The sequence below is a fragment of the Pleurodeles waltl genome, chromosome 6 (assembly GCF_031143425.1).
Source record: "Pleurodeles waltl isolate 20211129_DDA chromosome 6, aPleWal1.hap1.20221129, whole genome shotgun sequence".
Taxonomy (NCBI): domain Eukaryota; kingdom Metazoa; phylum Chordata; class Amphibia; order Caudata; family Salamandridae; genus Pleurodeles; species Pleurodeles waltl.
In genome coordinates, this window is record NC_090445.1 from 252,503,895 (window position 1) to 252,517,393 (window position 13,499).

Consider the following 13,499-nt stretch of genomic DNA (forward strand, 5'->3'; position numbering starts at 1 on the left):
TCCAAGAAGAAATCAACAACTAAGGACTCCAACCTCACTCGGAATGAGTGAGTCCTAACCACTCTGCACCCTGCGCCCACAGCCCGTGTCCAGGTGGCCCAACCAGCTACAGAGGATCTCCAGGCGATTCCGAGCAAGTACCCACCTTGGGTTAACCTCTCCAAACCTCCACAACGACGCCTGCTGAGGGAATACAGAGGATCCTCCCCGACAGCGAAAGCTCCGGATGAAGATATCTGATGCCTAAAGACCCACTGCACCCGCAGCCCCCAGGCCTTGGAGAAATCGACCCCTGGTGCAGTAACGTTCTGCAGGCAGCCCTCCTCCTGTCCAGTCTGTGGTTTGCTGGAGATGACCCCCTGGACCTCGTCTGCAGCCTCTGAGTGACCCTCGGGGTCCCCTCACAGATAATCATTGGAGACCGACACCTTGTTTGCACCCTGCACCCGGCCACCTCGGTGCCACTGAGAGTGAATGTTTGGTGCCTACTTGTGCTCCTCTAAACCCCCCAGGTCTGCTGTCCAAAGTCACGGGTACTTACCTGCCTGCAGATCTGAATTCAAGTGCCCCCCAGTCTAAATAGGAGCCCGTGTTAATGTTCCCTACACTTTGACCTCTGCACCCGGCCAGCCCTGTGTTGCTGGTGGTGGGTGTTTGCAGTTAACTTGAACCCCAATCTGTGGACTTCCTAACACCTGGAGACTGGAACTGTAAGTGTTGTGCTTACCTATTGTAAGGAAATGCCTCCTTGGCATGGTTACCCCCGGACGTTTTGCCTTTTGTTGATGCCAGTTATGAATGAAAGTGTGCTGGTACCCTGCTAACCAGACCCCAGCACCAGTGTTCTTTCTCTAAACTGTACCTTTGTTTTCACAATTGGCACAGCCCTGGCACCCAGATAGGTCCCCTGTAAATGGTACCCCTGGTACCAAGGGCTCCGATGCCAGGGAAGGTCTCGAAGGGCTGCAGCATGTCTTTTGCCACCCTGAGGACCCCTCACTCAGCACATGCACACTGCCTCACAGCTTGTGTGTGCTGGAGGGGAGAAAGTGACTAAGTCCACATGCCACTCCCCTCAGAGTGCCATGCCCACCTCACACTGCCTGTGGCATAGGTAAGTCCCCCCCCCCCCTCTAGCAGGCCTTACAGCCCTAAGGCAGGGTGCACTATACCACAGGTGAGGGCATACATGCAAGAGCACTGTGCCCCTACGGTGTCTAAGCAAAACCTTAGACATTGTAAGTGCAGGGTAGCCATAAAGAGTATATGGCCGGTGAGTTTGTCAATTACTAACTCCACAGTTCCATAATGGCTATAGTGAAATCTGGTAAGTTTGGTATTAAACTTCTCAGCACAATAATTACACACGGATGTCAGTGTGGAATTTATTGCAAAAAGCACCCAGAGGGCATCTTAGAGATGCCCCCTGAATACCAGTCAGACTCCTAGTGCTAAGCTGACGGTTTTCTGACAGCCTGCCACACCCAGACGAGTTTCTGGCCACATGGGGAGAGTGCCTTTGTCACTCTGTGGCCAAGAACGAAGCCTGTACTGGGTGGAGGTGCTTCTCACCTACCCCTGCAGGAACTGTAACACCTGGCGGTGAGCCTCAAAGGCTCATGCCTTTTGTTACAACACCCCAGGGCAACTTAGCTAGTGGAGATGCCCGCCCCTCCGGCCATTGTCCCCCACTTTTGGCGGCATGGCTGGAGGAGATAATGAGAAAAAAAAAGGAGTCACTCACCAGTCAGGACAGCCCCTAATGTGTCCTGAGCTGAGGTGACCCCTGCCTTTAGAAATCCTCCATCTTGGGTTTTGGAGGATTCCCCCAATAGGATTAGGGATGTGCCCCCTCCCCTCAGGGAGGAGGCACAAAGAGGGTGTAGCCACCTTCCAGGACAGTAGCCATTGGCTACGGCCCTCCTGACCTAAACACACCCAGAACCCAGGAAATCAGATTCCTGCAACCTACACAAAGAAGAAGGACTGTTGACCTGAAAGCCCTGCAGAGACGACAACTGACTTGGCCCCAGCCCTACCGGCCTGTTTCCACACTGAAAGAACCTGCACAGCGATGCATCCGACCGGGGCCAGCGACCTCTGAAGCCTCAGAGGACTGCCCTGAACCTGAAGGACCAAGAAACTCCTGAGAACAGCGGCACTGTTCAAAAACAGCAACAACTTTGCAACTTTCTTGCAACTTTTAAAGACTTCACTCTTCCCGCCGGAAGTGTGGGACTTCACACACTGCACCCGACGCCCCCAGCTCGAGCTCCAGAGAACCAACACTACAGGGAGGACTCCCAGGCGACTGGGACATCGTGAGTAACCTGATTCGACCCCCCTGAACTCCCAGAGCGACGCATGCAGAGAGAATCCAGAGGCTCCCCCTGACTGCCTGAAACAAGGAACCCAATGCCTGGACCAAGCACTGCACCCGTAGCCCCCAGGACCAGAAGGAACCGAACTTCAGTGCAGGAGTGACCACCGGGCGACCCTCTGCCTAGCCCAGTTGGTGGCTGGCCCGAGAAGCCCCCTGTGCCCTGCCTGCATCGCTAGAGTGACCCCCGGGTCCCTCCATTGATTCTTATTGACAACCCAACACCTGCTTTGCACACTGCACCTGGCCGCCCCTATGCCGCTGAGGGTTTGTTTTGCGTGCCTAATTGTGTCCCGTGCTCTACAAAACCCTCCTGGTCTGCCCTCCGAAGACGCAGGTACTTATCTGTTGGCAGACCGGAGCACCCCTGTTATTCATAGGCGCCTATGTGTTTTGGGCCCTCCTTTGACCTCTGCACCGGCCCGGCCCTGTGTTGCTGGTGCGGTGACTTTGTGGTTGCTGTGAACCCCCTACGGTGGGCTGCCTATGCCCAGGAACTTGAACTTGTAAGTGCCTTACTTACCTGAAAAACTAACCAATACTTACCTTCCCCCAGGAACTGGTGATTTTTGCACAGTGTCCACTTTTAAAATAGCTTATTGCCATTTTAACTAATACTGTGTATGTTACTGCTCCAATTAAAAGCTCCTTACTTACCTGTGTGGAGTACCTTGCATTTTCTGTATTTACTTCAAATCTTGAATCTTGTGGTTCTAAAATAAATTAAGAAAATATATTTTTCTATATAAAACCATTGGGCTGGAGTTAAGTCTTTGAGTGTGTGTTCCCCATTTATTGCCTGTCTGTGTACAACAAATGCTTAACACTACCCTCTGATAAGCCTACTGCTCGACCACACTACCACAATTTAGAGCATTAGAATTATCTACTTTTGCCACTATCTTACCTCGAAGGGGAACCCTTGGACTCTGAACACTATCTCTTACTTTGAGATAGTATATACAGAGCCAACTTCCTACACCTGTAAAACGATCTAACTTTTCTTCCCCCAGGAACTGTTTCTGAAAATTGCACTGTGTTCATTTTTAAAACAGATTGTCAATATTGCAAAAAATGTATAACTTATCGATTTCAAACTAAGTACTGTTGATACATGTGTGATATACAAATCTATTGAACTACTTACCTGCAACTTGAATCTTGTGGTTCTAAAAATATATTTTTGCTATAGAAAAACCACTGGTCTGGAGTTAAGTCAATGAGTGTGTGCTTCTTCTGTTGTCTGTGTGTACACAACAAATGCTTTGCACTACCCTCTGATAAGCCTAACTGCTCGACTACACTACCACAAAAGCGAGCATTAGTATTAGTATGATCTACTTTAGCCTCCTTTACGCCTCTGGGGAACCCCTGGACTCTGTACACACTACACTGGCAATGAGGGAGTTGTCTCTGCCCATGCTGGTGTGGCAGCTAAAATATCATTATTGCAAGCTTGTTATTGGTGGTCAGGTCTATACAAACAGACCAAGCAGTATGTGCTTTGTTCTGATATATGCCAACAAATTAAGGTTGCCACCGTCAAACGCCCACTGCAGACACCCCTCCCAATATCCAACAAACCATTACAATGTGTGTACTTGGATGATTGTGGTACCCTAAACACCGGATAGTGCATACAAATACATTTTAGTTGCTGTCGACTGCTGCTCCAGATTTCTATGGGTGTGGCCACAACGCTCAGCTGACGCTCGGACTGTTATTAAAGATTTGTGAGTCTTTATCGGTACATATGCATTTGCGGCTTTCCATTGGGACGAGGGCCCTGCTTTTGTCTCAAGGGCATTCAGGGACACCATGGCTTCATTAGGGGTCCAACTTTATTACCCGTCTCCATTTCATCCCGGGGGAAATAGTGTCGTGGAGCGCCGAAACCGTGATTTAAAGGAGTCCTTAACAACCAGTGTTCTGTGTATGGGTCGTAGTTGGTTTAATCACCTGTACAGAGTCCAGAGAGCACTTAATCTGCCTAGAAGGTCCCTCGGGAGGTCATACAAGTGCCTGTTCGGAAATCGAATGTATGTTCCAGATCTTGATGGCCCTGGCATGGAGGCGGCAGACACACCTTTTGACATAAATGAACGAGTCACTCTCTAGCAGGAATTACAACAGTTCCGGGACAACGCCGTTTCTGCCAATGCTGCCTCTACAGGAATTAAGGTTGTACCAACACCACCAACCGGCTGGATTCCTAAAGTTGGGGATCTAGTACGTGAAAAGGTTGCTGTGAAAAAAGTTTGATCCTTCTTATCATGCACCAGTCCCAGTCTTGGGACTACACGGTACCAGAACTGTCATTCTACCACCGTTGGCTGGTGCTAAAGAAAACCGCTTTGTATCTATCAATAATGTCAAGTTACACCATGTGGCCGCTCCTGCATAGCAGACCAAGAGGAACAGCCAAAAGCTCCTGAATCCCTCTTACTACTGCTCAAGAAGTCCCTCCACAAGTTGTAAGCAGCAACACTGACAACTCTCCAAGCTTGGGGAGGGTGGAAAATGATATTGCATTAGTTCCACTGACATCGGTTTCAACACAAAATACAGAAATATTGAACGATTTGACAGCTTCACCACAGACGGATGGCGTCATTTATTCTGAACCACCACAGAAGATCCCCACCGGTTCTCCATCTACAGACACAGCTCCTGCTTTTGCACAAACTGCTTCTGGATGCTTCTTCAATGTCAACGACACCTTTTTGCACTCATTTGTCTTTTCTACATCTAAACTGTCAAAAACATGTAAGCTGACGAACTGGATTAAAACAAATTAATTTTCCCATGGAACTATCTATGGCTCTCTTTGACTGAATTAGTTTTCCTCCTTTGGATTGGGTTTGTCATAACATTCTTTCTATTGAAACATGGTAATTTTCTTCCTGAATGATCAACAGCTGAACTGGTGGATGAGGTCCCAAAACCTCATTTTTCTTCTCAAAAGGTCCGCAGAGACTTGTCTTTTGTGAACATTTCTGCTATACCTATTCCTGATGGGATTGTTTGGTATAAAGTCACATTTGATATATACGGCCCGACAGAGGTCATTCAAGTACCATATCTGTTTAAACTCTCAATGAACGATGTAATAATACCCAGAGTTGTTTCTGATGACTGGGATGTGAAAACAGTTGATTCTAGGATGACTGAATTGCAGTATTATACTGTATTTAAATTGTGTGTGTTAATTATGGTGATATGTTTTGCTATAATTATTATGTGCACCATTTTATTCACAGAGCAAGTACCCCAAAGACTATTTTTAATTACATGCAAGGGGAACATTGTCCGACTCCACCACAGGGGAATTCTAAAACATATTCTGAAAAGTTTGCGTATTTTTCTGGGCACAATGTTAAGAATGCTGAGACATTATTTTAAATTGCCATCAATGGAAAATGTACCTGTATTATTGACGGATACGAAATTCATTTATTCGGACTCCTTTGTTTCCCGGTTGACTATAGAAGACTACGAATATTGGCTTCAAAAAGGTATGGGGAACTAGAAATTGGCAAATAAGGAGGAAGGAAGCTTTGTTTAGAGCATGCCCGATACCTGTTCAAATGATATTTTTAAATGAAACTGTACAACTAAAAAGTTGTTTAGGCTTAGCAAAAATTAAGGAATTGAATGCGCCCAGTATTCATGGCCATGCAAAATTTCATAAATGGCAAAAAAATATTAATACAACTGAAGATCAGCTCGATGAATGGTCCAGAATGGCACGTTTAATGCTTCACTGTCATGTGCCGGTGGGTGGTTATTGGGGCCAGTAGATAAACTCCACGGGGGTTTTTAGAACTAATAGGCTGGACCCTCGCTATCTGTCATCCGAACATGTGAGTATAGTAATAACATACAGTGTAGGAAAACTATGCCAGCAGTGGTTGACGAGTTCCTCAATAGATGCTGTTAAAGAACAGCTAGTCTCCTGTCTAGTAACACTGACTTATAGGACTTCCTGTTAGGCCCCAGAAAACAACACAGAAAATGACTCTTATAAGAACTATATAATCAAATTTAGAAGTTTTCCCAACAAGAAGCTGCTGCCTGGTTAAGGCAAATAGACAAGGAGAATTTACAGAAGACATTAGCTGTCGCAGACAATGGGAATGTTCGACCGGATATACACAGTGAAATACCATCTGCTGAATAGTTAATACACGGAGCTATTAATCTACCTATTTCAACAGTTCAATTCACGTCCTGTTTGAAACACATTCCGGTAGGCAGATACGAAAGGCTGGGATATAGTTTCATCCATGAGGAGTGGGAGCTGCCCTTCTCGTACAAATGTCTTAGTGGCATGAAAGAAGTCTTTCTTAGCTGTAGTGAATGCAAGACTTCTGTCAGCCATTCAATGGTTTATGAACAGCTGTCCTTGCACGGGGCATGTAATGCTTCGCAGCAAACTTGGCTTGTTATCTGAAGGGAGTTAGTCTCTTTAATTAGACCCGAGTTCCACGTGCTTTCAAATGGCAGCTATGTTCTCCTCAATAGTAAGACTGTTGTGGGATGCGAGCCAGAATAGTTTATGTTGTTTCGGTCTCTAAGATTGTTACATGCTGCAGGAACGTACTCTTTCTTCCCACTAGACAAAGAGGTAGCTGACATATGGCCCCATATTGCTACTTCTAATGTGAATTTTGACAAGTTGAGCAGACCCAAGGGTTTATTGTTCCAAAAACATGTGGCGCTCACATCTGCACGGGAGACCTACACACTTCAGGTGTCATCAGCAGAGATACAGTCCCTTTTAAGTACCAACTTTCCGAGACACTTTGGTGAGGGCTGCACCAGGGCTGGGCCAATTTTGGGAACAAAGGTACAGTTTAGGGAAAGAACACTGGTGCTGGAGCCTGGTTAGCAGGGTCCCAGCACACTTTTAATCATAACTGGCATCAACAAAAGGAAAAAAGATAGGGGTAACTATGCCAAGGAAGGTATTTCTTTACAGTGGTCAAATGCAAGCATGTGTATACATTCCCAGTGCATCCAGAGTGAAGAGATTTGGCTCTCGCCTCCCAGCTTAGCGTTTTATGTACGTGTCAATAACAATGAAAAATGTACAAAGCATATAACAGTTACTGAATCAAAAGGCAAAGATTAACAGAAGTAGAAAAATATGTACTGAAAGACTAGTGTAAGACGCAGTACAGAAGGGGCAAGCTCATGATTAGTCCAAATTACCCCCTCCACAGATCAATCCTCGAGCAACGAATGAATCAATTCATATCCCTGCAGACAAAGGCAAAGCAGTCAAGGCAGCGAGTCATCATCTGATGACTGAGAATTTTGTGCTTTTACGGCCTTTCGCTTTTATTTCTGTGCTTTCCTCTTGGCCTGTCATGAGGCTGCAAGCGCCAGATGTCCCCTCCATCTATTAGGGGCACTAGCCTCCAACAAGGACGTGTCGGCCAGCAAGTCGCATTGGGTGCAGTCTGAAGATAGCCACCGCTGCTCCTCTCATTGGTCAGGTCAGTTTCTCACCAGCATTTCCTCCAACCTTGGGAGGAATATCTGGCCCCTTCTTACTGCATTACAATCACGGGGAGAGTGAATGGCGGCAATATCGCCATCAATAACGGGCCATTTCGGAGTGTTTAGGGGTCCGGTGGGAGGAGCTCAGGGGAGATGCTTCTTGCCCGTCTCCTCTCTGGCCATACCCCTCCACTCGAAACTTTTATTAAAGAGTATTTCAATCAATTAATAAATCATGCAATATAAAAAAAATAAAAAAACAGAACAGGTAACGTGTAATGTGGGCCTGTGTAGCCCTCTTTGGGTTCTGGTGACATTTATAAATGTCACCAAAACCCAAACTTCTCAGTGAAACATAGGCCCATATCACAGTTACTAAAATATTAATACCATAGCTCTAGGTTCAGAACTACAGAATAGATAGGGTTGTCTGCAAACAAATTCTGGGGCAAATGGGCAGTGGGACTGTGGGGGAACTAGAAGCTGATGAAGATGGTTGTAATGAACTTGATACGATTAGTGGTCTAAATGAATAAATAACTGTAGAAGAGGTTAATTCTGGTGCGTGAACAGCCTATACCCAATATGCAAATGGTGAAGTAATATGCTGCCAATATACTTATTTAGCAAAAAAGGCAATTAAAAGGTTTTATTAAAAAAGGATGGTATTTTAAGTTACCAGTGAATTTTATCCTTTTCAATGATGTACTAACATGCGCTTTAGGTGAGGAAACCTATGCTGAAGTTAATCCAAGTCTCTGGACAACATGCACTCCTCTTTCGGTCCTATGGGCACATAATTATCAAGGAGACACCCAGAGAGGTAACTCCAGGTTACTCTTGCTCCTATTAACTAGGACTCCCTAGTATTTTCTCCCTTTATCTCTCTTGGAACAGTGTATTGTATTACATAATACTCCAGGTTTAAGACAGGCATTCAAAATGAAACAGAGGATTTCAGAATAAGTAACACTTTTGGGTGGAGGTGCACACAACAAAAAATAACTACAGCCAGACATTATATTGACTTTTCCCAAAATATTCAAACAACCACAAGTTTTACATCTGGAGTAGAAATTACATGAACTCATTTGACTTTAAGATGAAGACTCTAAACAGAAAAATGAGAATGTGTGTGTGTTCACCTGATGACTTACTTGTTTAGATCGACACAACACTTTGCTAGCAAGTATTTGCACTGTGACGTGGTACAGCTGTGGCCCTTAAGTAGTCTGTATGCCTTGTAAGCCTTTCCGGAGCGATAATAACATGTGGCCAATAAAAACAATGCTTCTTCTGAATGTACTGTTTGAGGGGAAAAAAATGAGATTAAGTTTCACACATTAAACGTGATCTTAAAAGTTAAAGTTTGACAAACAACCCTCTTACGCTCACCCAAGCCCACGCACCCAAACTTAAGGCTACATGAAATTAAAATAGTGTTGAAAAAAAGATACCCTTTTGTTATCTCTGAATTCTCTGCTTGTTTCCCACATATTACCCCATCCTATTATAACCCATGTGCACCTGAGCAAAGTCAAGGTTGCTATGAGCAGTAGCTTCGAGTAAACCTTTATAAATATTTATTAATAGAGTGATCTCCTACAACAGAAAAGCTACATCAGTCTGCCAAGAATCAAGGTACTAAACATTATCTGTGCTTAAAAAACAATTAAACATTAAACCAAGATGGCGAATCAAAAAAAAAAATTGTATTAGAAGGAATAGCTAGCTGTTAGACATGTGCCGGAAGAGCTGAGACTTAATGGGATCAACTATTCAAAACTAAAAATTGTACTTAAACCTGAGCAGAGATATTACCTGCTCTTCATATCCTTGGATCTTGTCTGCCTCAAGATGGCTAGATGAAAGGCAGAAAAACAACCCTGCACTGTTCGGCAACCCGCACCTTTCCTTGAAACAGCTTAGGGGTGACAGTGTATCCATGAAATAAACATTAGCAACTGCAATCATAGTTATGCAACGTCTCGCACACAAGCAGGATCCCAGAACACTTTCGCATAAAACGAAACCTTTATAGAACAAGCATTGGCCAAGCCAATAGGTGTCCCTCTGCAAGAGCTAAAGGCTTTGTCAATGTATTTTATCCTACCGCTAGCTACTGTGCAACATGGCCAAAAATGAGGGAAAATAAAGACCTATGACACGGCCTGATCCGTTTTTTTCTGGCAGAATGGGAGAGAGCAAGCAACAACGCAGTTAATGGGATCAAGCAAGCAACAACGCAAGAGTAGGGAGGGTGGGGCGGAGCAAGCCAGCACCGACGCGGTCGGAGAGTGTCTGGGGCGAGGCATGCCAGCACCAATGCAGGAGGTTGGAAGGGGGTAAGCCAGCACCAACTCTGGTAGGAGGCAAGCCAGCCCCAACGCAGAGGTGGTGGGGTGAGGCGGGCGTCTCTCAGGGGGCAAGCCAGTCCCAACACAAGTGGGATAGGGCAAGCTAGAAGGAAACCTGCCAACAGATGCTCTTATATAGTGCTGCAACTAAAAGAAAAAAGGTAGCTCTGAGTGAGAGCAGGGAAGACACTACGCAAGAAAGCATGGCCAAACACAAAGAGGAATTCTACAAGGCACGTTCTGATGCACACAAGGTATATATGGTTTGACTCTCACCTTCTCACTAGGCAAAAGGATGTGACATTTGTAATAAAACGTCAAAAAGGCTACTTAAGGAAATGGCGGGCATCAGTTTAAGACATCTGATGCAGAACATGAGCTGAGGAAGTGAAAAGGAAATTGAGTTTATAAAGATCTTTGACTCGTTCTTCCTCTGAAAAAACTCATAAATCTGGCAAAGACTACCACAGAGGAAGATGAAAAGATCTCCTCCTAGATACCGTCATCTACGTCAAGACCCCAGGTGTCACAGTCAAGAGGTTCGGCGCCAACAGGCTCTACCTAGGGTTGACGTCAGCACATCATAATCAATGTAAAGACTATCAACATCATAGACTAAAATCACAATGACAACAGCTCCAGCGCCATTAAGCACTGAATTGACGTTGAAGTCACAACATACAACGTTGAAACTGCATTTATAGGAAAGTACCCTCTTTTTGGCATAGGTACCCCCACTTTTTACCTGCTGTCAGTATTTTTTGACTGTTTTCACTCTCCTCCTGCTAACCAGGAATCCAGTGATTGTGCTCTCTACCTCTTAATGTGGGTCTTAGGACTTTGCACACCCCACAATTGGCATACTGGTGCCCCCATACAAGTCCTAGTATATGATACTTAGGTACCCAAGGCACTGGGCACCAGGTAGGGGATCCCTATGGGATGCAGATTGTATTGTGCCACCCATGGGAGCCCATGCAAAATGTGTCTTCACACCTGCCATTGCAGCTTACGTGAAAAGGTGCATGCCCCCTTTCACTGCAGGTCACTGCACCAGGTCTCCAAGTCACACATATGGTAGGCCCTCCTAGCCCAGAGGCCTAGATGCAGGTACCCGTGTGCGAGGGCACCCCTGCAAGAGCAGCGTGGTCCCTACGAATGCCAGCTCCATTACACTGGAAGTGCGGGGAAGCCATTTTTCCCATGTATTGAACACACAGCACTACCTATGTCCAGCTACATAATGTTAACTCTGAACCTGGGCATGTTTGGTATCAAACATGTCGTAATCATACCCCAATACTGTTGCCAGTATTGGCTGTACGAGTCCATGTACTCTGAAGGCTCCTTAGAGGACCCCCTGCATTGCTCCAACCAGCTTCTGGGATCTTCCAGGCAGCCCACGCTGCTGCCACCCCTCAGACATGTTTCTGCCCTCCTGCTGGTTGAGCAGCTCAGGAAAAACAAAGGATTTCCTGTGCGAGAGGGCGGTAACACCCTTTCCCTTAGAAATAGGTGTCACATGGCTTGGGAGGAGTAGCCTCCCCAAGCCACCGGAATCCTTTAAAAGGGCATATTTGGTGCCCTTCTTAAGTAAACCGATCCCCGCTCAGGCGCAAAATTGGACAAAGGAAAGGGGAGTGAGCACTCCCCTGTCCATCATCACCCCAGGAGTGGTGCCCAGAGCTCCTCCAGGGGGCCACTTGATTCTGCCATCTGGAATCCAAGGTGGGCAGAGGGCCCTGGGAGCATCTGAGTGGCCAGGTCAGGTAGGTGAAGTCACAGCAGCCCCCCCCAATAGGTGGTCCCCTGCTAAGGACTGTGAATCATCTGAGGGTGACAAGTCTTAAGCTTGCAAAAGAAGTAAGAAGGAATCTCCCTTGGAGTGAAGGAGTCACCCTTTGCATCTGCAGGCACCAACTGAAACAACAACCAGCTGCATGGATCTTCTCTCCTTCAGAACTGCGTGGATCCTGCATCACAGATGGTAGTCTGGAGTGGTCCCCTTCGTCCCTTCGACCAGCTGTCCAATTTGGGAGACAGTAACCCCTTGTCTCTCCTTGCAGGACAGTGTCTCTGTGCACCGCAACTCTTCCAGCTACGAGGACTGGGTTTGTTCCTCCTCCAAGGAATCTTCAGGCTCTGTGTTGCCCCGGCACGCAGCACTCCTTCCTGCAAAGCACAGTCTCCTGCCTGCTGCTCCAGCGAGGTGGGACTACTCTTCAGGTGTGCTGAGTGGGCCTCACTGCAACTCCTGTGCCTGCTGCCATTGGGTTGCCTGTGGGGACTGCCTTCTTTTTCTTCTGACTCTTCCAGCTGCTGAGGGTCACCCTCTCCCCCTCTTGGTTTGAGTCCCCTGGATCATGCTGATCCTCTTCAACTTGCAAACCGTCTCCCTCTCTTGCATTCGCCAAGGCTTGTTGGTGGTTTTCCAGCATCACAAACCGACTGCAGCACGATCGCCGACGTGGGACATCCCTTCAACACTTCTAGGATCTGCACTGTTGACATTCTTCATCCACCTGGTCCTGCATCCACAGAAGGGTGGGTTAGTGGCTCCTGCCACAACCGGGCACTCCATCTCCAACAGGACTTGGTCCCCTACTTTTGCAGGTTCTCTTCAGTCAGGATCCACCTTTGGGTTCTTCCAGTCTTGGTTGGGTCTTTCATAATCCTTTTCCAAAGTCCTCCTGTTGGTTTGGGGAGAAACCAGGTACTATACCGCTGCTCTCCTGGTCGCTGGGGGTCACTCTGGTACTCACCTCTTGGGGTCCATAGTTCCCCCAGCTCCCTTCTACTGATTCCACTTCCTTGGGTGGGGGACTGCCTTTCACATTCCTTTTTTAGTATATGGTCCCGTCCCCCCCAACTCTCCCCAGCACCCACTATTTGCTATTGCTTTTACCAGTGACTATTGCTTTCTATGCTATTTACTGATTGCTAATGTCCATGTAATAGTGTGTTTATTTACCTCCAGTTGGGGAATTGCCTATTCTGTATACTAATATATGTGTTATAATAAAGTACCTTTATTTTTGTAACACTGTGTGGTTCTTTCATGTGTTTAAGTGCGGTGTGACTGCAGTGGTATTGCATAAGGTTTGCATGTCTCCTAGATAGGTCTTGACTGCTCATCCACAACTACCACTAGAGAGCCCTGGCTTCCTAGAGACTACCTACACTTCACTAATAAGGGTTACCTGTACCTGGTATAAGGTGATAACACCACAGGTGCTCACCACACATCAGGCCAACTT

General features: G+C 46.4%; 1 protein-coding gene across 3 annotated transcripts in view; it reads right to left on the reverse strand.

Moving 5' to 3' along the window:
* CDC27 (cell division cycle 27) overlaps window positions 1-13,499 on the reverse strand; it is a 623,340-nt gene that overhangs the window by 513,782 nt on the left and 96,059 nt on the right. For all 3 annotated transcript variants that reach the window (XM_069238052.1, XM_069238050.1, XM_069238051.1), the window contains exon 3: window positions 9,043-9,190. In XM_069238052.1, coding sequence (XP_069094153.1) covers window positions 9,043-9,190 — 148 coding nt within the window. The remainder of the gene's footprint in view (window positions 1-9,042; window positions 9,191-13,499) is intronic.